The 23,895-nt window shown below is 33.7% G+C and overlaps 1 protein-coding gene across 9 annotated transcripts in view; it reads right to left on the bottom strand.

Annotated features, from left to right (window-relative positions):
• ENAH (ENAH actin regulator) overlaps positions 1-23,895 on the bottom strand; it is a 148,552-nt gene that overhangs the window by 38,058 nt on the left and 86,599 nt on the right. For 5 of the 9 annotated variants that reach the window (XM_078156287.1, XM_020982163.2, XM_078156289.1 and 2 more), the window contains exons 4-5: positions 18,255-18,311; positions 10,514-10,598 (exon numbers count right to left, since the gene is read on the bottom strand). In XM_078156287.1, coding sequence (XP_078012413.1) covers positions 10,514-10,598; positions 18,255-18,311 — 142 coding nt within the window. The remainder of the gene's footprint in view (positions 1-10,513; positions 10,599-18,254; positions 18,312-23,895) is intronic. The other 4 variants (XM_078156288.1, XM_020982164.2, XM_020982168.2 and 1 more) reach the window with 1 other exon arrangement.

Below are 23,895 nucleotides of genomic sequence, written 5' to 3'. Positions count from 1 at the left end.
TTAAATCTGGTCAAACAGACTACAGAAATATATCCAAATATCATCATGATCATATTGGATTTAGGCCATGGAGATAAAGGTATTCCAACATCAGAAAAATAATTAACATAATTAACCATATTAAACCCAGAGATCTAAAACAACACAATGACGAATAGATGATGGACCTTTGATAAACTACAATCTTAAAGCCTACAAAATATTAGTATGAAAGGACCTTTTTTAAAAATGTTACACAAAATATCGACCTAAACCCCAAAGTAAATACCATATACACTGGAGATACACTATAAGCTTTCTCAATAAATACAGAGTAAAGCAAAGGATGCCCACTCTACCCAAAAAACAATAGCAATAAGACAAGAAAAAGAAATCATAGGTATAAAAAGGGGAGAAAATTTATTTGAAGAAGCAAAAGACAACGAATTTCAAAGGAAACAATGAAAAGTAGGGGTTTAAAGGGAGAAAAGCATTTACTTAATTTATACTGTAAAACAGCAGTCATCAATCAAAACCATAAAGTATTAAAAAAATAAAAAATAAAAAAACAACAAAAAACCCATAAAGTATGAGTTAAAAAAAGAGGTAAACTCTAATGGTGGATGAAAGTTCTCGTACTTTTATGAATTAGGAAAGACAACAAAGACATATAGAACTATATGGCTAGAGACAAAAGGTGTGATTTCATTAGTGTAAAGAACTGTCTTGTAAGGAAACTCCAACTACCATTGCTGGTTTCTTACCTTCCCTGCAACTTATATTCTTAGATTTCCCTAGTGCACCCAGAGGTTATGTGCCTTGCCCAAGGTCACACAGTCAATATATACTAGATCTTCCTGGCTCTCAAACCAGCTCTCTAGCCTTTTTGCCATGCTACCTCTCTGAATAGGCTAGATAAGGAAGGAAGAATCAGAAACAATGGAACTCAATAGTTCAGTGTTAAACTAGAAAACATAAATTACTTAGGAAAAAACTCTGGCTTAAGCCTCTATCTTATGTCATATTGCACAATAAATTCAAAATGAATACATGGCTTTAATATTAAAGACCATGCGATGGGAAAAGAAAAACTTTAGAAGAACAGATCATATGCCTTTCACAGCTATGGATAAGAACGGCTTAACCAAATACATAACAGGGACAATTTCAAGAATTAAATGGAAGGAGAGGCTAGGAAAATTAAAAGAGCCCTGAGGGTTTTAACTTCACATCTACAATTTAGTAAGATGGAAATAGTCAATGCTGGAGGGGCTGTGAGGAGACAAGCACACTAGTACATTGCTGGTAGAACTGTCAGTCGGTATCACTATTTTGGAAAACAATTTAGAATTATGTAACATTTTGAAACAAAGTGAATGCTAGCTGATTGGGATTGGCTAAACAACAAATTGTAGCACATAATACTAACATGCTTCAAGTAGAAATGATGAATATGAGACTACAGAGAAGCATGGAAAGATTTATACGATCTGATACAGAGTGAACCAAGCAGATCACGAAAATATGCACACTGACAACAATGTAAATGGAAAAGCTTAACTACAAAAGAATACAAAGTGAATGCTGCAAAATTAGAAAGAACAAGAAGGGCCCCAAAGATTTTATATTTGATCCTAGAGGTGACAGGGAGCCATTAGAATTTATTTTAAAAGTTATACCAGTGGAACACAAGTTTTGGCAGGTCTTACCAACCTAAAAAGGTTTTGAATACAGACCTGATGATAAACCACATGTGTGTCTCTTGAAAACAAGGTAATTTTAGAGAAGTTAGTCAATGAGAGATGATGAAATTTTTGAGGGTTAGGATCACCATTAAGGAAGTATCCACAAGGAGGAACTCATGAAATTCTGCAGCACGAAAAGATTTATACATGTATATATAGCGTTTTATTGTGTGTATTTATAATATTTTATGAATGGTGGCATGCGTAGCAAATTTACCATATTTATACCCCATCATCTCAGATATCTAACACCTTCTCTCAATTCACATAGCTGCTACCTTAATTCGAGCCCTTATAACCTTTATTTTTTAGATTACTATGATAGCCTCCCCATTGGTCTCTTTACCTCAAGTATCTATCTCTCCATTTGAGTATATCTTACACACTTCAGTCCAAGTGATTTTCCTTAAGCACAGATCTCTGACCACATCATTCCCTATTCAACCAACTCTAGCAGTTTCCTATCACATAGGGGATAGGTTTCCAATCACACTAGGCCTCACAGCCAATATTCATATAGCAGCAAGCCCAAAATGGCTTTTACGTTTTAAAATAAAGCTTTGCTGTATTTAAAATTTTTTTTAAATCATGCTTAGTTCCCAGGGCCCTACAAAAGCAAACTGCAGTCTGATTTGGCTCTCAGGCTTGAGTTTGTCAACCTCTACTGCCTCTAAATATACACTCCTACTAGCTGTGTGACCCTGGGCAAGTCACTTAATCCCAACTGCCTCACACACAAAAAAAAATAAAATAAAATATACACTTCTCTATTTAGCTTTTAAAACCCCTGTCAACTTTTCTCCAACCTATCTTTCCAGGCTCACTATGCATTACTCCTCCTATAAGCTACCATCCAGGCAAATAAGCTTTCTCTCTGTTCCTCACATATCATATCCAATTCATCTTATCTGTAATGTACTCTCTTCACCTCTACATCAAAGAATCTCTTCTTTTAAGAAGTAACCACCCTGGAATGGGGAGGGGAAGGCAAAGGGTGAGGGTGGGGAGTCGAATATGCATTTATTAAATGCCTACTATATATATATCAGGCATTATGCCAAGCCCATTAAAAATATCACATTTAATTTACATAAGGGCTTCCCTGATCCCTCAACCACTAATGTCCTGTCTTTTAAATTATCTCTTTTTTAGCTATTTTATACTTGTTAACAGTTATTATTCCCTTTACATTGATTCTGAACATATTTCAATTCAGAGGAGATGTTCTTCAGTTGTTTAGTCACGTCTGACTACTCTGTAACTCCACGGACTATAGTATGCCAATACTGTCCATTGGGACAAATACTCTATATACAAATACTTTGTCTGAAGCCAGATTTGAACTATTCTTGACTCAGGCACAGTACTCTTATCTACTAAGCCACCTAACTGCCTATTCAGAGAGATAGCATGGCAAAAAGGCTAAAGAGCTGGTTTGAGAGCCAGGAAGACCTGGTATATACTCACTGTGTGACCTTGCACAAGGCACATAACCTCTGGGTGCACTAGGGAAATCTAAGAATATAAGTTGCAGAGAAGGTAGGAAATCAACAATGGTAGATGGAATTGCCTTACAAGAGCGTTCTTTATACTAATGAAATCACACCTTTTGTCTCTAGCCATATACTTCTATATGTCTTTGATGTCTTTCCTAATTCATAAAGGTATGAGAACATTCATCCACCATTAGAGTATTGTTCTTTGAGTTCATTTATTTCTCATATACACACACACACACACACACACACACACACACACATACACACACATATATCAAAAGACAGGAAGAAGAAAGTTATTTTGTAGTCAAAAATATAATTCATATAGCTATAAAATCATGTTTAATTCTACATTTTACCTCAGGTGTATAGAAAATAAAGAGATAATCAGTATAAAAGAAACTCAGAAAAACCAGTCTTAGAAAATTATACTACATAAACAAAGTATCTTTTCAACAGAGTTTTTTAAGCACTATAGAGTATTTACTCAGGCATCCCTCGCCCCTTCTTTCTCCATTTTCCTTAGCTCCATACCCCCAACATCTACTGCCACCCCACAAAAAAGATTTTTAAAAATTATTCTACTCAAGATTCCATCTCCTTCTGTCTTCCTCTTCACACAATCATACTTTAGAATGTTGTCCAACTTCAAAGCTGAGTAAGCTCAAGGTTAAGTTCATTTGGAGTCCGGCACCCTGGCACTGACAGTTTTTTAGAATGGCCATTTCTCTTGGCCTTATTCTGCTGAACTATAAAAGGAAGAGTTGGCCTGGATGATGTCCAGTGTAAGGCTCTAATATTATATGTGAATCAATGCCTCAAGGCTATAATATCAGAGTGGACAGGGGAAGGAAAAGTACTTATTAAGCACCTACTCAATAAGTATAATACTCAATAATAATTAAGCACTTACTCACCTTAGCACTTTACACATATTATCTCACTTGGTCCTCAGCGCTTCTTAAACTGTGAGTCAAGGCCCCATGAGTGATTACCACAGTTTAAAAAGCATTGAAGGGGTCTCGCAGCCAGTGTCCGAGGACAGATTTGATCTCAGATCTTCCTGAATCCAAGCCCAGCCCTCTAGCCACTGTAGCACTTAGATGGGTACAGGCCTACAGACTTTTGGAAACGGTAATCAAAAGGATCCAAGGGAGCCTTCTTTAAGAAGCATGTCATGGCTATGATTACCAACACAGACAGGGAAACGCATGCTTTGCAGAAGACTGAGAAGCTGGTCACATTTGTTAAAGCATCTACTACATGCCAAGAGTTATACTAAGCACTGAGGATACAAAGAATGATAAAAGACAGTCCCGGCCTTCAAGGAACTCATAGTCTAGTGGGGGAGAGAAAATGCAAACTATAAACAAACTACGTTACAGGATAAATTGGAAATAATCAACAAAAAAAGGACTCAAATTAGGAGCAATAGGGAAAGGATTCCTTTAGAAGATGGGATTTTAGTTGAAATCTGAAGGAAGCCAGAGAAGCTAGGAGGCAGAGATGAAGAAGGAGAACATTCCAGGCATGGGGGACTTAGTGAAAATGCCCAGTCAGAAGATGGAGCAGAACAGCAAGGCGGTCAGTATCACTCAATCACAGAGTACATGAGAAGACTGGGAAGGAAGGAAAATGCCAGATTACAGACGGCATTGTGTTTCCCCAATGTATTTTGTTCCATGAACGCTTTTCACAACAAAAAAAAGGTGCTGTGAACTAGGGTAATTCAATATATTATTCATAATATACTTTTAGATATATTCATTAAATGCTAATAACTACAGCAACTTTTGCCCCCTAAAATTCCAAATTAAAACGTACATTAACTACAAAGTATAAAATTTTTTCTAGTTAGTATAAAATTTGAAAATTACAGATAGTCTGAACATTCTATAGGAATTAAAAAGATTATTGAGCAAGATCGCATATGCTTACTATCTATAAGACTTCCTATTAAATTTCTTATTTTACAAGTTTTGTTGAACTTAAATAACATCTTTAATGAAAAAAGTTACAACCTGAAGATGTTTAATATAACAATAATCATACAGAAATGATTTCTATATTGGACTTTTTAAAAGAAAGTTTTGCAATATGTGGCTCAACACCAAAGATAGTTTTAAATGTTTCCCCATCACGTTTATTTCTGTATTTTTATTTAAAACAAGAATAAAGTTAAAATACTCATTCACACAAATCTTACAAAGAGATAAAAATTTTTTATTTTAGCCACCTAACCAACCAACAAAGTGAATAGCATGTCATGATATAAAATATTTCATATTAGCTAATGACAACACTGTATTAAATTATAAATGTACTTATGGTGCAATTACATATATTACTCCATTTTTAACAATGTTTATATATAAACCAATGTTTGCAAGGAAAGACTCTATTCAGATGTTACTTCCTGACTCTCTTCTCTTCCACCACTGGTACACCAACTACACTTTCGCAGAAACTACTGAATGCAACTGACCAAAGATACCGACAACAGGAAAATCATCCAGATAAAACAGTAACACAAGCAGAAAACAGGGTTAATATTCAATGAGAAGCAATACAAGGTTTGTTTCTCCAGAATGTTTGTGATGGTGCAGGATATGTGTCAAGATGGCTTATAATGCATGTAATGCACAAGTCCACTGATCGTGGTTTCCAAAAATTCTGACATTTGCAATTCAAGAACAAAAATGTTCCTAATATCTTGATCATGTGATTATCAGACAACAGAAAGATAAGAGAATGCTACACTGGAGCAGTGTACAGGACATAAAAGAGGGTACATGTATGCATCTGACTATCCACTGGGAATCAGTTTGTGCTCAAATACTGATTTCTTGTGGCAATTTGGAAATAATCTGATCAGACTGAGAAATTTCAAGAATATGTTTTACTCAGAAGCAGAAGTTTGATGTGACTGGTGCATGAACACTAAAATCACTATGTGCATGATCATAACAGTTTCATATAGCCACCTAAACCTAGAATGCTCCAAATATTCACATACTTGCTGTCAGAGGGAAATTTTATTTTTCACATAATTGGACAATTATTTACTGCTTGAGGTACCAATAAAAAATTGGACCCAAATGGGAACTACTGACTGCAGACAAAGAAATCTATTCAATGCTAAAAAGTGCTTATCACCTGAAAATTTATCAATTCCGCCCTCAAATATTTTAATATCTAGTTGAGGGGGCAAGATTAATAAGCAAGAAGCAATTATAAAAAAAATACAAGTGAGTTCACAATAAAGTATTATATAAAGCTGAATGACTTCTATTGATATCAGAAAAAAGAAAAGATTAATATACCTAGAGAAGTTGGGAGAAAAATTCATGGATTAGAATGAGGGTAAGGGTGACTCTGAACTTCAAATAGGATCCTTATGGATAGAGAGGAAGTAAGAGAATTCTGTAAGGGGGTAAATGATATAAACTACTAGTGTCAAACTCAATTAGAAAAGGATTAATATGCCAACTGCATGCTAACTTTGAAAACCACAAATTACCATTCCAGTAACATTTTGATCTGGTCCAAGTGTGGCCTCACAGTTTATAACTCTGGAACTGCAATCTAACTGGGCTACTTGCTATTTTCAAAGAAGTTCCTCAATGCCTAGACTGAATTCCTTCCTCCCTCACTCAAAGCTTCTTCTATCCAATTTTTACCTAACCCTTGAGCTAACAGCTGATCATTTATATAGTGCTTTAATATTGACAAACATTTTATAAATTTTTTTTCATTTTAACCTTAACGATAACCCTGATTGGTATGATTATTATCCCCATTTTATAGTTGAGGAAACTGAAGTACAAAGAGGTTAAGTAACTTGACCAGGTAAGAGCTAGTAAGTATATGAGGCCAAATTTGAACACAGGCAGGTCTTCCTGACCCCAGAGCTCCATTCACAGCACCACCTAGCTCATATGTATATGTATATATGTGTGTATATATACACATATACACACAATTTCTTTCATCTAAACCTGGCTTTGATCCACTACCACCACCCCCTCTAAGTAATCACTTTCTCTCTCTTGTGTTTTCATATTCTATTCTACATTACTGTTAAGGATGAAAAGGGCTCCTAGAGATTATTTACTTCTACTTCAGGAGTTAGAGATGAGGACTTTGACACCATATAAGGTTAAATGGCTTGAGTCAAGGTCATTGAGCTAATTAGCGTAAGAACCAAGACTAAAATTTAGGTCTTTTGTCCAAGGTCACTCACTGCAACCTGGGGCATCGCCAGTCATCCTGTTGCCTTGCCACTAAACTTAGATGACTCTAAAGGACAAAGTGAGGCTGACAACTTTGTACAGGACTGCCCCACTCAAATCTAATTCATGCGCAAATAAGTCCTCTTTGAGAACAAAGGATTAACAACAACCACCCAACATTTTTTTAATGTAGATCCCTTTGCTTGCTAAATAAATGAACAAAATAGATCACCAAAAGAGAGATATACACAGTTAGGGGTGGTGGGGGAATCACACTCAGAAGCGTGGACAGTGTAAAAACAAAATAGGTCAATAAAAAGTTAGTTTTTAAAAAACAACAAGAATCTCTAGCAAGTATCTAGAAGAGTTGAGTCTTCCCTTAATTCATCATTAATATATCTTCTATTCACCAAAGCCAATGTTCAATCTCACTGGTCCAATTTACAACAGAACAAAGATAAATAAGACAAGCATAGTTCAAAGGTAAAAGATGGTAGTATTATTAATTTACCAAACAACTGATTTTTAGAAATTACAAGATACTCCCAACTCTCAGCAAATAAGGAGGATATGATACACTAACAGGAAACATGTACAAGTTAACCATCATCCTGAAATCTTGGCTTCTTGAACAGAATTACACGAACATTGTTTAAAAAAAACAAAACACCACTTTCTGAAGTTTATGACATACTATACTGATTATCCTACTTTTCTAACGTGACTTCCTTTTTTCATTCTTAACTGGATGCTTCCAGAAGTTCAGCCTTTGTCCCATTTTTTTTTTTACTCAGAGATGTTGTTACATTATAGTTTCAACTACCGCTTCTACTTAGACTATTTACAAACCTATAATCTCTTGCTCTGCTCTTTCCTTGTCTCCAAATATATTCTTGTCATTTCCAATTAACTATCCTGGTGAAACTTTAAGGTGAGTGTGTCAAAAACCATAACTTTGACCATTTCTCAAAACAAGCTTATTCTTCATACTTTGTTTTTTTGGTCAATGAAACACCATCATTCTTCTAAACACTATCTTCTCTTCTTTCTTCCCCTCCTTCTCCTCTTTTTTCTTCCCCTTTCTCTTTCCTCCTCCCTGTGCCCCGCTTCCCCAACTTTGTTACCAACATAAATCTGTTAAGTGGAAATTTCAAAATTAGATAAAAAAATGTTTACAGTTAGAGATCCCTGGCTTTGCCAGAAAAAAAAAAAAACAGGACAGAAGTTTCCCTGACCATGATCCAGATTCCTTGACATCTCTTTCACTACACAGGAGCTATTTTAGCAAACCAACTTCCCTAGAATGTGAGTTGAAGGAATATTGTGATTCTAAGTTCAGGATTTTTTTGGGTTTTATTTTATATTTTTATTTCTATTAATTTTTATTTATTAATTATATATTATAGAATATAAATAATATATGAAATATATTTAAATATTTACATTTATTTTATTTTATTTTTTTAATATTATTTTGTTTTAACTTCTCACTCTTATAACTGATTAAGTTCTGGTTTGTCTTCTGAGATATCTGTTGCAGTCCATCCTTCCTTTCCATTCTTTCTTGCTCAAGCCTTTAGCACAAATCAGGCCTTCATTAACACCTCCTAATCAGTGATCCTATCTTGATTCTCTTTTCCCTCCAATACATCCTATACAACTCTATCTATGCTGATACTCCTAAAACAATTCTCTGCACATAGGAGCTTGATAAATAATTTTGACAAACTGATATATCCTGTAAGTATTAGGGAGCTATTAAAAACTTTTGACCAATGGAATAGCAGGAAATTCATCTGGCCATGATACATATGTACAGGAAGAAAAAGAACTGTGAGGTTTCTCTACAGGAGCCTAGCCCACTCCCTATGCTACCATTACTACACAGAAGTACCTGCAGAGCTTTTATTATCCTCTAAAGAGCAGCACACATTTGCCACTTCTTCTATGAACACACAGAGAGGAGTGCTTAAAACAAATGCAAGAGAAAGATCAGCACCATCCTAGGATCACTGGTCATACCTTTGTTGCTACATCATATCCTGAGAGGCTATTCCCAGGTTCCCTATCTCACCTACTCCCTCATATCCAGTCTCAAAAGTCTCTGCTTGTAACCTCTTTTCCTATCTGAATTTCTAAACAATAATTCCTTAACACTTAATGAAATTTTGAATTTGATTTGTTCCCGGCTTATTTGGCCCAACACTTAAGACTATGACTTCAATTCTGGTCTCTGAACTCATACTACCTGCATGTTCCTTATTTTGATGGTGATTGACTGGTTCTGAGTTCCTGTCAGTATTGTAAACTATAAACCATATCATTTTATGCTTGTCTGTGCTTTTAACTGCTAGCCAAAACCCACTTGGCAAGGGTAGAAGAGAATCTGGGGAATAATGAGCTTGCCTTTGTATTTGACTCTATATTTAAATCCAAATACTTAGCCTAATATTGAAACTCTCCACAGTTTTGTCCCTGGCTATCACTCCAGCCACACCTTCACTTACTACTAATTATTCTAAGCACTTGACCAATCACCTTCTAAGACCATGATACTGCTCATATCAGTTTTCATACCCAGGATGCTCTTCTTCCTTACTACCTAAAAACTCCTCTGAATGTAGGTCAAGTGCCTCTATCCGTTCTTACTGAAATCTTTTCTGACCATCTCAGCTTATTGTTATATTTTGCTTCTCTGAATTGTCATAACATTTCCTATTTTTACTACTGATTAGTTAATACTAGTTAATTTTTCATTTATGTGCCCTACCATCTAAACCAGATAAAATCACTGAGACTTTGGACCATGTCTTATGGTTCTTTCTACAGCCCACTTTAGTACCTCATATATACTAGGGAGTTAAAATATATTTGATGATTACATAAAAGTTATACCAAACGTTTTGGTAGTAAGAAAAATTTTTTCCAAGAAAAACTGACAAGGCAAATTGTACCTAACACATTCAAAATGTCAATGTTAGGATTTCTCCACATTTCAATTCTTCAATGGTAGTACATAAGACAGAAAATTATAAATTCCCAATGTGAATGAATTTACCTTCTTTGAATTTCCAATTCTTCTTGTGATGGACCATTCTGCACCTGGGAAGGCAGCTGTGAATTTTGTCTAGGTAATGTAGGACCTATAAAAGGGGAAAACAAGATTATAAATGAGTATTACTTTTAGATTAAAGTTGATAAAATATATAAAATCAGGAAAATAATACAAAATCATCACAAATATTTACAAATGTATCTTCCTTTTGTAGCAAAACAAAACATAAGCTTCATAACACACAGCAAATAAAAGAAGACTGCAACAAAATACTGTCATTATTTCCAGAAGACTTACTTGAAACAAATGGGGAAAACTTCAGGAATAAAGAAAAAATAAAAATTTATACATGAAGAGCATAATAGTAAAACAAGTACTCAATGAGAATCTGAAGAGGCACCTAACTTGACATTCTTTAAGACAATGAAGAAACATTATCTTTGAAGTAATTACTCATGGTTGAAGAGGGAGAGGGGAAGGATGATAAGGGTGTAAAGAGACTCAAAAGGAAAAATTAGAATTGAAAACTCACCTAAATAGAACACTGGAAATGAAAAACAGGAGAAAAAGAGCATGAGAACCTTGTTACTAATACTGATTTATGATGTTACTGCAAATTTAAGGACGCATTATAAATCTGTTGGCCAATTGAAAAATGACTTTTTTGTTCAATGGCTCAGCATTTCTGGCACTGAACAGAATAGATACTAAATGTAACCATTATAATTAACCTAGCTACCTGAATTTTTAACATAGTTAATCTTCAAAGACTTTTGTGTATAAAAAGCATCTTCCACAGCTACCAATAGGCTTTTTCGTAGGTCCACATTACTTACTACATATCCTAATGTTCCAAGTCTATCGTTAATCAACCATCATTCCAGCAATCGATTGTTGGGGCAATTTCTGCTGAAAACTATAGAACTGCTCCCCAAATTAGTGACAATGATAATAGTAAGACAAATTTAAAATTTTTAAAAATGAGATCAATAAATATTGGAACTATTCCTACATACCATATTTAGGAGCCAAAACATTTCAATCTTAAAACTTAGTCCAGTAAAAGAAATAATGGTCACCTTCTACTCTTGAATATGAAAATATTGAAACTTAACATGCCAAAACTTGTCAAAAGGGTAACATATTCAACAATAAAAACGGTAACATGTTTACCAATAAAGGCATTTTTTTGAGATCTTCTGAAAAGCCACTAGACTACTCACATACAAAAGTAAATGTTTCTACATACTAAATCAAATTTTTGTGATCTAAAAGTTCAAATGATTAAATATCTAGGTAATAGCCAGGTTTAGATTTCATACTTGAAAGGATCAAGTTCATTAGAATTCTGAGCTAATAGATCCAGCAGCAAAGGATCATGATTATTTACCTTAATTCTATTTTTCCCCTTATATAATGCACTTTCAATAATTATTTGATATAAAATAATTTGTATTTTCTTGTAAATTGCAGAGTAATCAGCTAACATAAATTTGGTGGTGCATTTCTTTAAATTTCCAAAGGTAATCAATTTTAAGCCTTCAACTAAAGGACATTTAAAAACTACTATTCTCTGTTTTTAAAAAATCTATTACTCTCACCTAAGCAGCACACTATGAATAGCTGAACAATTTTGCAGGCTGGAGTGCATATCATTCAGATACAGTATAAGTATCTTAAAATATACCAACTACACACACACACACACACACACACCCACACCCCCTAATAAAAATACGAATATAGTCTGTTACTATTATGTTAACATCTTGCATTATTAACTCTAACACTTTGGGGGAAGAATGGGTATAACAGGTAGTTGTTAGGCTTTCTTAGAAAAGCAGGTACAAGTGCATGGATAAATTTAAGAAACAATTTTTAAAAAGTCTGTATCTAAAGGTGGTGCCAGGCCATTCTTATCTAACTACTCCAAATAGGCAATTAGCTTTAGTAATTGACATCGTCATTGTAATTAACCTACTTCCAAGAATGTGTAAGAACAACTTTTATCTAGTGTAAATTAAATGTGAAAATTCATACTGTTATGAGTCTTATACAGTGGTCATCTTTTATAGGTTAAATAGTTTGAGGTAGCATTTATTTACAATATCTGGTATATTTTTAATTTTAAATGCAAAATCATTTACTAGTCTATCAGAAAGATTTTTTTAGAGGTAGCCAAGCTTTCTGATATGCTGGTAGTAAAGTTCTTAAGAGCATATAAAAGGAAGAAATTTTGCTCCAATATTAGTTCATGGCATGTACAAAATAACATGATGAAATGCCTGCAGATGAAATCTTTTTTAAGTAATAGAAATTAAAACGGAAACAGTTAAAAGAAATAAATTCAATTTCAGGTAGAACATTGGGCTAAGGAATTAGGAGACCTGGATCCTAGTCCTAACTCTCATTACTTAAGTTCTGTGACTCTTGGGGATGTCACTCATGCTTCTGGGCTCAGGCTCCTTATCTGTAAAAAGAAGTGTTGAACTAGATGACCTCTAATTCTTTTTCCAGTTCCAAAATGCAATGATCTGATGATTCCAGTAATAACAATATTTATTAATTCATATTTCTATGGCACTTTAAAGTTTGCATAGTGCTTTGTTTACTACATCTCTGCGAATTCAGTAGTGCCATATTATGAGCCTAGTCCATGCTTGCACAGAGATCACACTGGAACCCAGGTCTCCAGTGTAAGTTGAATGTTTTCTCACTACACCACATATCAAGGTACATGTTGAAAAACTAAAGGCTCAAAAAACTTTCTAAGAGTGAATACTAAATCCTAATTAGTAATATAAAACCCTTAAAGAACACTTAAGGCTGCCAAAAACCATTTAAATATTCTGGGTAAACATTTTGGTAATCTAACTGAAACTTGTGAATTTGTAAGGCCACTAAGCCATGAATAATTATTTGGTAATGGTTATCGTTTTTACAGACTACTTTAACATGATAGTCCAAAAGCTTATTAAATTACAGTCTATTAAAAATAGCTTGCCTAATAATTTGATATCAGCTTAAAACTATGTACTCTTTCAAGAAGAAAGTATTTATTACCTTTGAAATAAATAGATCAGGAAGACTGATGTCATAATGCTAATTCTTTCTAACTAAAAACTTTAAAATACTGCAAAACTTTGCTTTTTAGAAACCTAATTTCATGAGTTTAGGTTTTAAGTATTGAAAAATTCTAACCAGTCCTATAAATTTTAATACTCCTACAAGTTTTCACATAACTCTTCCTACATTCACTAATGTCAAAGCAATGATGTATCTAATGAAAATAAATATCATTATCTTATTAAGTTTTTTTAATAAAAATACGTCTATAACATGCTAATATGCTTGAACTCTTCTTTTCATCATGATTTGGTTTCTTACACTAATAAATTTATGAATACCTGGTCATTTGATATCAGAAAAGGCATTTTTGTAAAACAACAAAAAAAAAAACTGGAAGACTAAAGATGTCACTAAACTTTAGTTTTCTTTCATTCATTCAACAGTTATTTAGTTCTTTAGCAACAGAACTATCCAATTATACAGAGTTTTTTTAAAATGAGCAAAAACTAAATATGTGAATTTTAAAGACACTGTCTACAAAATAGTTGTGAAAGCTTACGTCTGTCAACTGAGTATCACATACTGAATGCAACCTGAAAAAAGAAAATGTGAAAGGTGGGAGTTTGTGATTTTATTTACCTCTCCATTCCAAAGAAACATGCTCCTTCTATGTGTCCACATCAGGACTGCCCTAAACTTTTAAAGCTACATTAATTCACATCTCCTATATAGAAATCACATCAATTTACTATATTTGCTACTTAGTTACTAAAACAATCCATTTTAAGGCAAATGTAACAGACCAAGACAGAGGCTGGATTCAATCTTATAATTTTTACTCAATTTTTTCGGGGGGAAGCAAAAGTAAAGTCTATCATACTTCAAGCATGATGTTTTTATTTTAAAAAGCAAAACTACTGAGTAAAAACCATAGGACTGAATTTTAAGAAAAGCAAAGAGAAAATGTATTTTAATTGAGGAAAGTCAAAACGGACATGACAAATTTTCTTTGGAGAAAATAAGAGAAGAAATAACTTTTGATTCTACAGAAGAAAGCACAGCAGAACTTTGTGAGTGATTTCATCTTTGATAAAATTAAGTTTACTATATTTATATAAGAAACCTTGAAGAGATAAGAATAATTTCAAAGTCTTTTTAAAATAATAAAAAGATTGTGAAAAACAAGTAGCTCTCTTGACTCTTCTAATCTGTTCTGGCAAAAGGCAGTCTTTTTTTTTTTCTCCATTAAGTAGACTTCTATTTTTAAAAAATCATTCAATGGCTTGTACAGCTATAATCTAGAAAAATCTATCACAGTTATCTGAATGCTGTTCACTCTAAGTTTCTGAATTTAGGGAAAAAAACTGCATTTAGTCTGTGTTGAGTTTTATTTAAAGCTACCATATGATGGCTTGCTGTCAAATTTTAAATACTGCGACCACAAAGCATTCTGTATGCATTGTCAATTGTAATGCATAAGCATTCCGAAAGTATTAACAGAGCAGGATTAAAAAGGATGAACATATTGAAGGAAAATAACCAAAATGTGGTCACATAATTGTCCTTTTTTTTAATGAGACTATTCAGTGGTTTAAAAAAAAAAGTTGGAATTAGGTTTCTGCTCAACTTAAAATAAAGATGGGGACCTAAAACATAAAGATGCCCACTGAGAATACTTAAGGCTATGTATTCTCTTAACCATCACTTCTTTTCTTAAAATATCATGGTCATTATAGAACTCAAATAAAGGAGAGGGGAAGAGGTTGTGGGGAAGGCAATTACATGTCTCAGAATATTTAAAGTATTTAAAAATGCCAAAAGTAAAACAATGTCATCAAATCTCCTAAACAGCAGGGAAATGATCATTTGAACTCTGGCTTTGTCTATCAACATATATTTTAAGAGATAGCCATAGCTATGATATACCTAAAAATCTACCCTCTCATAATGAGATTTCTAATTATAAAGGTAATTTTAAAGAATAAAAGTTATTTATTAGTAGGATCTGACAAAGGGAATTAATGAGGAAAAAAGGTTAATGAAGGAGTGCTCTTTGTTCTTGGTTGTCTTGTCCTTTTGTTTTTACCTTCCCATAGATTGTTACAAACACGTTTAGTAAATGTTAACCTATCCTGGCTGGTGATGGCTGAAGAGAATGCATGGTAGAGGGATTACCAAAAACTCCTTACTATTCTTTACTAAAGCAACTGATTTTTCTGATTATTTTATTACAGAAAAATCTCCTTTGAATATTTTTGTCTTTTTAATTGTCAAGTTGCCAAAAATCATTCTCTTGTTAACATCACGTATCTATTCCACTAATTATACTATTTTCATTCTCTAGATACAAATTAAATTATTTCACTACACCATTAAAAGAGTATATATTTCACTCACTTCAAAATGCAACAGTACTGTTTCTGTGATTTCATTGGTGTGGCCACTCCTTCCACTTACATTTTTTGAAATTTTCCATAATTTGGCAGAGAGTCTATGACTGAAAAAATCTGTTTGCCTATATGGCCAAATCTGATGAGAAACCTCTCTAGAATTAGCTAGGTTGGTCCTTAAATGACAGGCATACAGTTCATCACTTGGGTTTGAAACTATTCTAAACTTGATATGCTCTGACGGAGCTTAAGCTCAACTGGTCTATAGCTAAGAAATTAGGGTCATCTCCACATCATCATATGGTAATTAGGATATCAGTGGAGAATTTCATACATATACCAAAAAATTAAGCTAATAAAATTTTCTTCAAAAAAGATAACTGTCATTTCATCAGTGAGGGTACTTGCCTCGCTGACAAATGTAACAACCCCTCTACAGCTTAGAAGGTTTTTTATGCTCCTACAACCAAAAAAATTCATCACTCCTGGAAGCTAACTTAGCTGGCTTGGCCACTGGACAAGAGACACAAAATTCATTATCAGGCTATCACTCAAACCTTTCTCCTCCCTTCCTCCCACTTCACACTCAACTGGCAAATTCTTCAAAGAAGCCAGAGTCATCTCTATTTCATGAGAACTAGTTAGTAAGGTAATAAATGTTATACTTTTTACTCTCAATGGAAGCTCTAAGCATTCATTTCAAAATCTAATTCAGAGGAGACTCAAAAAAGAGTAGCTTTTATTTTAATCAACTAGTGTTTTTTTTCCCACTTCACTGTCAACTTTTTATAGAATTATTTTGATTGACAGAAGATGAATTAGTCTTTCTGCAGATGGTCAATCCCTTCTTAATTTACAGAAGGGCTGGCCAATTTGCAAGCACTATCTTCTGTTCATAGGTCTTAACATGAAAGACAAATAGCAATGTACCAAAAATGCAAGAAATTTTCAAAGGAAACAAGAATTAGGATGACCTTTAAATGGACATAAACATAGTGGTTTACAATTTAGGATAGAATATTAACATAAGACTGACTCAAAAGACAGCCTGGATGGCCTCTCTAGGGAAGAAAATCAGAAATATATGTCCTATAGTACCAAAACATAACATTCTAAGGAAATTTTGCTCCACCTGATAAATGCTGATGATGGATAACCTGATTCAGCTATCATGTCTCAGTCACTATATGAAAATCTGTAAACAATGCAACTGATATGTGAATACTACAACAATTAAACGCTAATGTTCTAATTTAGTTTTTATTTTGGAAGAATACAATAAATATTTCCTTGCTAATTACAAACAAGCAAATATTCACAAATTTAAAATAATTTTCCTTTATCCTTAATCTCCTTCTAGTAAATTAACAACATTAATATTTAAAATGCTATGCTCTGATTGCCTTGGATACAAAGCAGCAAAAGTTGAAATATTCTGAAATAATAATAGCAATGAATACAACCTTAAGTGAATTTATATTGATAGCATAAAATTTATAATACTTTTTTTATTAAATAACCAACTTTTTCAAATTACTTGGCACTCTAGAAACTGTCAAATTAAGCCTGCTTTTTTAGAGTTTAGAGTTTCAAAATGATAGTACTTTAGAATAAAGGGAAATAAAAGGAAACCAAAATGAAAAAGCCTAACTAAATACCCAAGACACAATACCAATCTTTCGCTTGGATGCTTTTTTTTTTCATAATTTGTCTTATTAGGGCACCAAAATGAAGTGGGCTTATATGTGCATTCTCTAAAAGCCTAAGTTTACACCTAAGTCACAATTACTTGAGCTTTTTTTTTTTAATAAAGTGTATCCAGGACACCATCCTATTGATCTTGAAATAGAAGCTTCTATTGCCTTCACAGCCATCCAGTAACTGGAGGTAATACAATTTAGATAAAAAGTAGTGTATGAGGAGACATTTTTTAGGTCCCAGTATACCTTAAGAGTTATAATCACTGAAAGAATTTCTAATGAGAAAAGACAGTTCTCTCCTAAACATAACTTTTTTTTTAATTTAAAAAATTTTATGTATATGAGTACAAAGAGTTGATCATGATCAGGATTTCCCAAAGAGTGATTCTGTACCCCTCCTAATGAGCAGGTTCAAAAGCTATCAAAGTAATACAACAACATTGATCACAATATAATAACAGTAGCTTATAATAAATTCCAATTACCAAAAATTAGACCATGGCCTAGGGTTAATAAGACTTATGAAAAGTGCAAGCAGTATGTACCACAGCTTGAAAAAAATAATGTAAACATAATGTTGCTTACCACAGAAAATACATCGCAAATTAGTGCTGTCCTGGGTAGCAGTAACCTTGCTCTGGGCTGCAACAGACACCTTGGTGTTAGAAGCTTCAAAGGACAAAGGGGCCATCTGTAAATGATTAGTCCAGGGACTTCATAGTAGACTAAAAGGTGGTTTTAAATGCTTAGTGTGTATTTATACATATTTCTTGGTTATTCCACCTTTCCCTATAAGTCCTATTAAGAATTTGGTACTCTGTGAGATATATATGTATATGTATATATATATCTTTTTTATGATCAAATATTTTTCGATATGTACCCTAATAAACTTGTGCCCTATTGTTTAAGATAATTTTCACTTGAAAATACTCTGAATGAGCAAGATATATTTTGATAAGAACATTTGAAATGGTTTTTTTCTGATTTCTATTTGTCAAAAAGATCCCATCAACATGAAAAAAGCCTACAGCAAATGAGTTTTATATTACAACATGAAATTAACATATTTCATTCGTATTGAAACAAAATTATAGTAACACATTGTCTCTGAGTGTTTTATTCTGTTGTTTCCTCCCTTCCCCTCAAAACCATTTGCGAAAGTTAATCAACATATGTTTATGTGCCAAAGAGAGGAAGTGAAAAAATTAACTAGAACACTGAATATCCATGAAATAAACTCATGTACATTACTAAATACATTTAAATTATTACACAGAACTTTTAAAAGACCAAGTATCACTGATTATATCCCAGAAAAATATGAAAATTTGGAGGACTAACAAAGACTATGTGCAACACTCAAAATCAGGTATGAAGTTGGTGGGGCTGGGGGGGGGATGATTATATATACATATGTCTTTATCTGACTTCTACATCTATATGATCCATACAAGATCTAAATTCTTGGGAGATGTTCTCTGTTCTCATTTGTAGTAACCAAGAAACATTTAGTGAGTTAAAAATAATCTGGTTTAAATATCGCCAAAAGAAAAAGAATAACTTTTAAAGCAACCACTACCAAAATCAAGACTTTCTTTTCAAAGGCAAAAAAAGTGATACTTTAGAGTACAGCTTGTACTACCTAAAAATGTTGTTTCCTAAGAACAGAATAAAACCAACTTATATTTAGTAGAAGAGAACACATCTAAAAGTGTTTAAAACACAGTATAATACAACAAATCTAGACCATTTTTAGAAGGCTTAATTTAAGATAACTCAATTTTATATGTCTTGTTTCTTTAAGCAGGAATATTTCTGACATTCCTATTTTTAAGGAGATCTTATTAAACAATTTTAACACTCAAAACACAACATTTAAAAAAAAATTAAATTGAGGATGAAAGCCAAGGGTATCAATACTGCAAGGCTCTCAAAATATGATTAAACATATAGTGATGACATTTACAATAATGTTACAAATTATAATATACATTATCATATAAAAGGAAAAATCTATCAAACTAAGTCTAAGATTAGACTGTGTATAAACAAACTTACAGAGTAATTTTTCAATTAAAATTACAAATCTCATTTTATTTTGGAATATTACTTGACAATTTTTAAAAATGTTTTATAGAGACTAGATTTAAATTAAAAAGGATAAAGGCTGATGTTTTAGCCATTTTTTTTAAACAATCTACAAGTAAAGAAGCATAAGAAAAATAAACACTTACAAGAAAAACTTGAGAAATTATCCCGCTTCTGACAGCACAGAAACTGCCACATCCTGTTACCAACCAAACTGGCAAGGACAGTTGCCAATTACCTCCTGAGAATTGTCAGAATGCAGGTAAGCCATGATTTCTCTTACGCAGTCTTACTGTTTTTAGATCAAAAAAAATCTGGATCCATATTATAATTTAAACTGCCATATAATATTCTTACAATGAACAGTTTAAGCCTTCCTTTTCTGATAAGAATTTTCACTTCATCCTGTCAAGCAAAATACTGCTTACTACTCTGATAAAGGTTGCTTGAATTCTTACTGCAGTTTGCATTTCCCGAAGATACTAAATTATTCATGCCATCATATGCATAAGGATAACAGCATTTCCTGCTTAACATCCTTGATGCTATTAACTCTTTCTTTGCTAAAAAAGATTAAAAATACAAAAGTGCAAGGGGAAAAGACACTAAAATGACAAATTTCAATAAAAGCCATTTTATAATAACATCTAACCTGGGAGACAAATTTCTGGTCATTTGATAATAACTTTTACACCAAGCATTAATTCAGTAAAAAGAATTTTAAAGAAAAAAATGTTGGAAATATTCCCTTACAATACTAAGATTTAATGATTCTACGCAACATAAATGAGCTAATAAATATTGAAATGTAGTCAAAAGCAAATTAGAGCTCCTCTAAAAGGTGACTGCAAAATAATTATATCATATTTGTATGGCACTTTAATATTTTTGAATCTTTCTCATTTGTTATCTCATTTGATTGTTACAAGATGTCAGATAGACAAGGAAATTATTTTACTCATTTTGCAAATCAAAAACCTAAGTTTCAGAGTGGCTAAATCATTTGCCAAAGGTCACATGGGTCAAGCCAAGACTAGAACTCAGGTTTTCTAACTGTTCATTCAGAATACAAGGTGCTGGTGCTAAAATGGTAATTTGGGGCCCTATCCTCAATTTGGGGAAGAGCTTCAGCAGTCTCTCCCTCATATTTTTGTGGTTAATATTCTTGCTAGACTTTTAAAATCTTCTCATTAGAATAAGATCTGGCTCTACTTATTCAGGACCCCTCTGTATCATCATCTCATACTGTTGACCATGTTCTCTCTACTCACATACTCTTTCCTACCTGGGGTTTTGTGACACAGTCCTCTGGCTCCTCCTTCTACCTTCCAGAGTATTCCTACTCAATCTTCTTTGTTTGATCGACATCCATGTATGTTCCCCACCCCCCCCCACCCCCATGCTAGGTGAATCCTGCGCCATTTTCTCGTTCTACATTCTTTTTTAACAACATCATCAGCTTCCATGGATTTAATATATCATTTCTGTGAAGGTGGACAACCAAATCTACTAATCTAGACCTCAGCTTTCTCTTAAGCTCCAGTCCCACATCAACACCTGCCTGTTAGACATCTCTATCCGGATTTCCCACAGGCATCTCAAACTCAACATGCTTGTTTTAACAAATGAATGTCCAAAACAGAATTCTATCTTTCCCCCATTAGCCTACCATTCTTCCTAATTTCCTCATCTTTCCAAAGACTCAGGTTCACAACTCCAAAGTGATATTCAAATCTTGACTTTGCTTCACATACTTTATCTTAATTCTAACTCTACCCTTGCATTACAATCCCTTTTCCTCATTTATCTCCCTAATTCAGCCTCCAAAACTACAGTAATAGCCTACTAATTAATTGGAGGTTCCCTTTATCAACACATCCTTCATCCTTTAAGATATTCCTAAAACATGGGTCTAACTCTCCTCAAGAAGTTTCAGTGGTTCACCCTTTCCTCCAGGATAAAATACAGGTACCTATGTTTAATTTAAATGCCTGAGATTAAAGTTCTTCAAATCTGCCTCCAGAATATCTTTCTAGATTGACTTCATATTACTCCCTCTTACAATTCTACATTGCAGCCAAACTAGCCAACTTGCAGTCTTCCATGCCTTTGCTGTCCCCCATTTTTGGAACACTCTCCACTCCCTCCTCTTGGAATTCCTAGCTCCCCCTTCAAAGCTTGGCTCAACTGTCATGTCCTACACCAAGCTCTTTCTTATTCCATCCCCCAGGTCCCTATCCAGTCAAATTATTTTGTCTTTATGGCACACATATTTTGCATTCACTTGTCTGTTCACATTTTATGTCCTCTTCAGTAGAATATAAAATCTGTTTTATTTTATCATCGTACTCTAATGCCACACAATGTGCTTGGCACATAGTAGGCACTAAATGAATGTTTACTGAGCTGAACTGAATTCTTAAAAGAAATATACAGGGGATCAGTGTCATGGTAACAATTAAGAAAATAGTTCAATTAAGAGAGATTAAGAATCTCTAATGTAGTGTAAAAACTTCATTAATATTCAATACCTCAGAATCTGATAGAAAAATACATATTTGTATATGTACACACACACAATATAATATACAAATCCTACCACAAAAGCACCCAATACTGTCAAAAGTTAGTATAGTATTAGTCTGAAAATCCACAGTATCACAGGTTATGTGTGAATTTTTATTAATTGCAGATTTTAGTTATATTTAGGTAGGCAAGGAAAAAAGAGGAAATCAACCCACAATCACTTCCTCTCTCAAATACATACTGCTTCAAAATATTAACACTAGACAAGAAGCCTAGGAAAATAGCTAGAAGCCTAGTTTTGCCACCCAAGGCAAACCCTGACTTAAAACTGAACTTTAAATAAGAAGGGATATCCCAGGAAGACTCAGCTCCAGTAAATTACATGCTGCTGCTATGGAATTCCTTTTCCTCATTCCCATTTTCCTGTTTCAATTCATCATGTTGCCAAAATTGGCCCACTACAGTTTCAACACCCAACAATTTTATTTAATCCAATTCAACAAACATTTATTCAGTGTCTACTATGTACAAAAATGTGCTAAGCTGCTAGAAACAGCTAAGTGTACAGTGAAGAACTGGGACTGGAGTCAGGATGATCTAGTTCAAATCCTGCCTCAGACACTCAGACACTAGGTATGTGGGCAAGTCACCTAACCTCTGTCTCAGTTTCCTCACCTGCAAAATAGAGATAAAAGTACTTACCTTACAAGGTTATTGTAAAGATAAAATGAAACATTTGTAAAGCAGTTTGGAAACCTCAATGTGCTACATAAATTTTGGTTTTATTATAATAATTATTATCATTAAGCACTGGGTACACGATAGGATGTCCCAGTTTTCAAGATTAAAATCGAATAAGGATAGAACACATAATTAACTGTGATATAAGGTATAAAGTGACAAGTATGACAAGAACAAAGCAGAAATCTATAGATAAAAGTTCTTTAAGAAATTTGATGGGGGGGTAGGGCAAGTAGGTATGGCAGTGGATAGAGCACTAGCCCTGGAGTCAGGAGGACCTGAGTTCAAATCCAGCCTCAGACTCTTGGCACTTACTAGCTGTGTGACCCCAGGCAAGTCACTTAACCCCACTGCCTAGAACCTCCCCCCCCCCAAAAAAAAGAAAAAAATTTGACGCGGGTAGAAGGAGAGAGATGACTTTGAACTGAGGGTAATCAGAAGGTTTTATGGAGGCAGTTTCATCTGAACTATATCTTAAAGGACAAGAAGAATTTTTTATAGGCAAATGAGGAGGTAGTGTGTTCTAGGTAAAAAGATGGCTTACATGAATATATAGAGAGGCAAGAAAAAGCAAAAGGAGATGAGCAACAGGTTTAGTCTGGCAGTAATGTACAGTAGAATAGGATCAAATAATGCTAGGAAGGTAAGATGAAGCCTGACTGAGAGTACCTTATAAGCCAGATTGAGTTAGTTATCTTTTGGCCTAAAGACACTAAGAACCACTGAAGCTATTCAATCAGGGGAATGATACAGTGAGAACTATATATTAGGAAAATAATTCTGGCAGCTGTGTGAAGGTCAAATTAGAGAAGTGAAAGGGTAGTGGCAGAGAAATTAGAAGGCAAATACAACAGTCTAAAGCAGAGAT

The sequence above is a fragment of the Phascolarctos cinereus genome, unplaced genomic scaffold (genome assembly GCF_003287225.1).
Source record: "Phascolarctos cinereus isolate Bilbo 61053 unplaced genomic scaffold, phaCin_HiC Scaffold_5;HRSCAF=322, whole genome shotgun sequence".
NCBI lineage: Eukaryota > Metazoa > Chordata > Mammalia > Diprotodontia > Phascolarctidae > Phascolarctos > Phascolarctos cinereus.
This window is presented reverse-complemented; position numbering and strand designations above follow the sequence as displayed.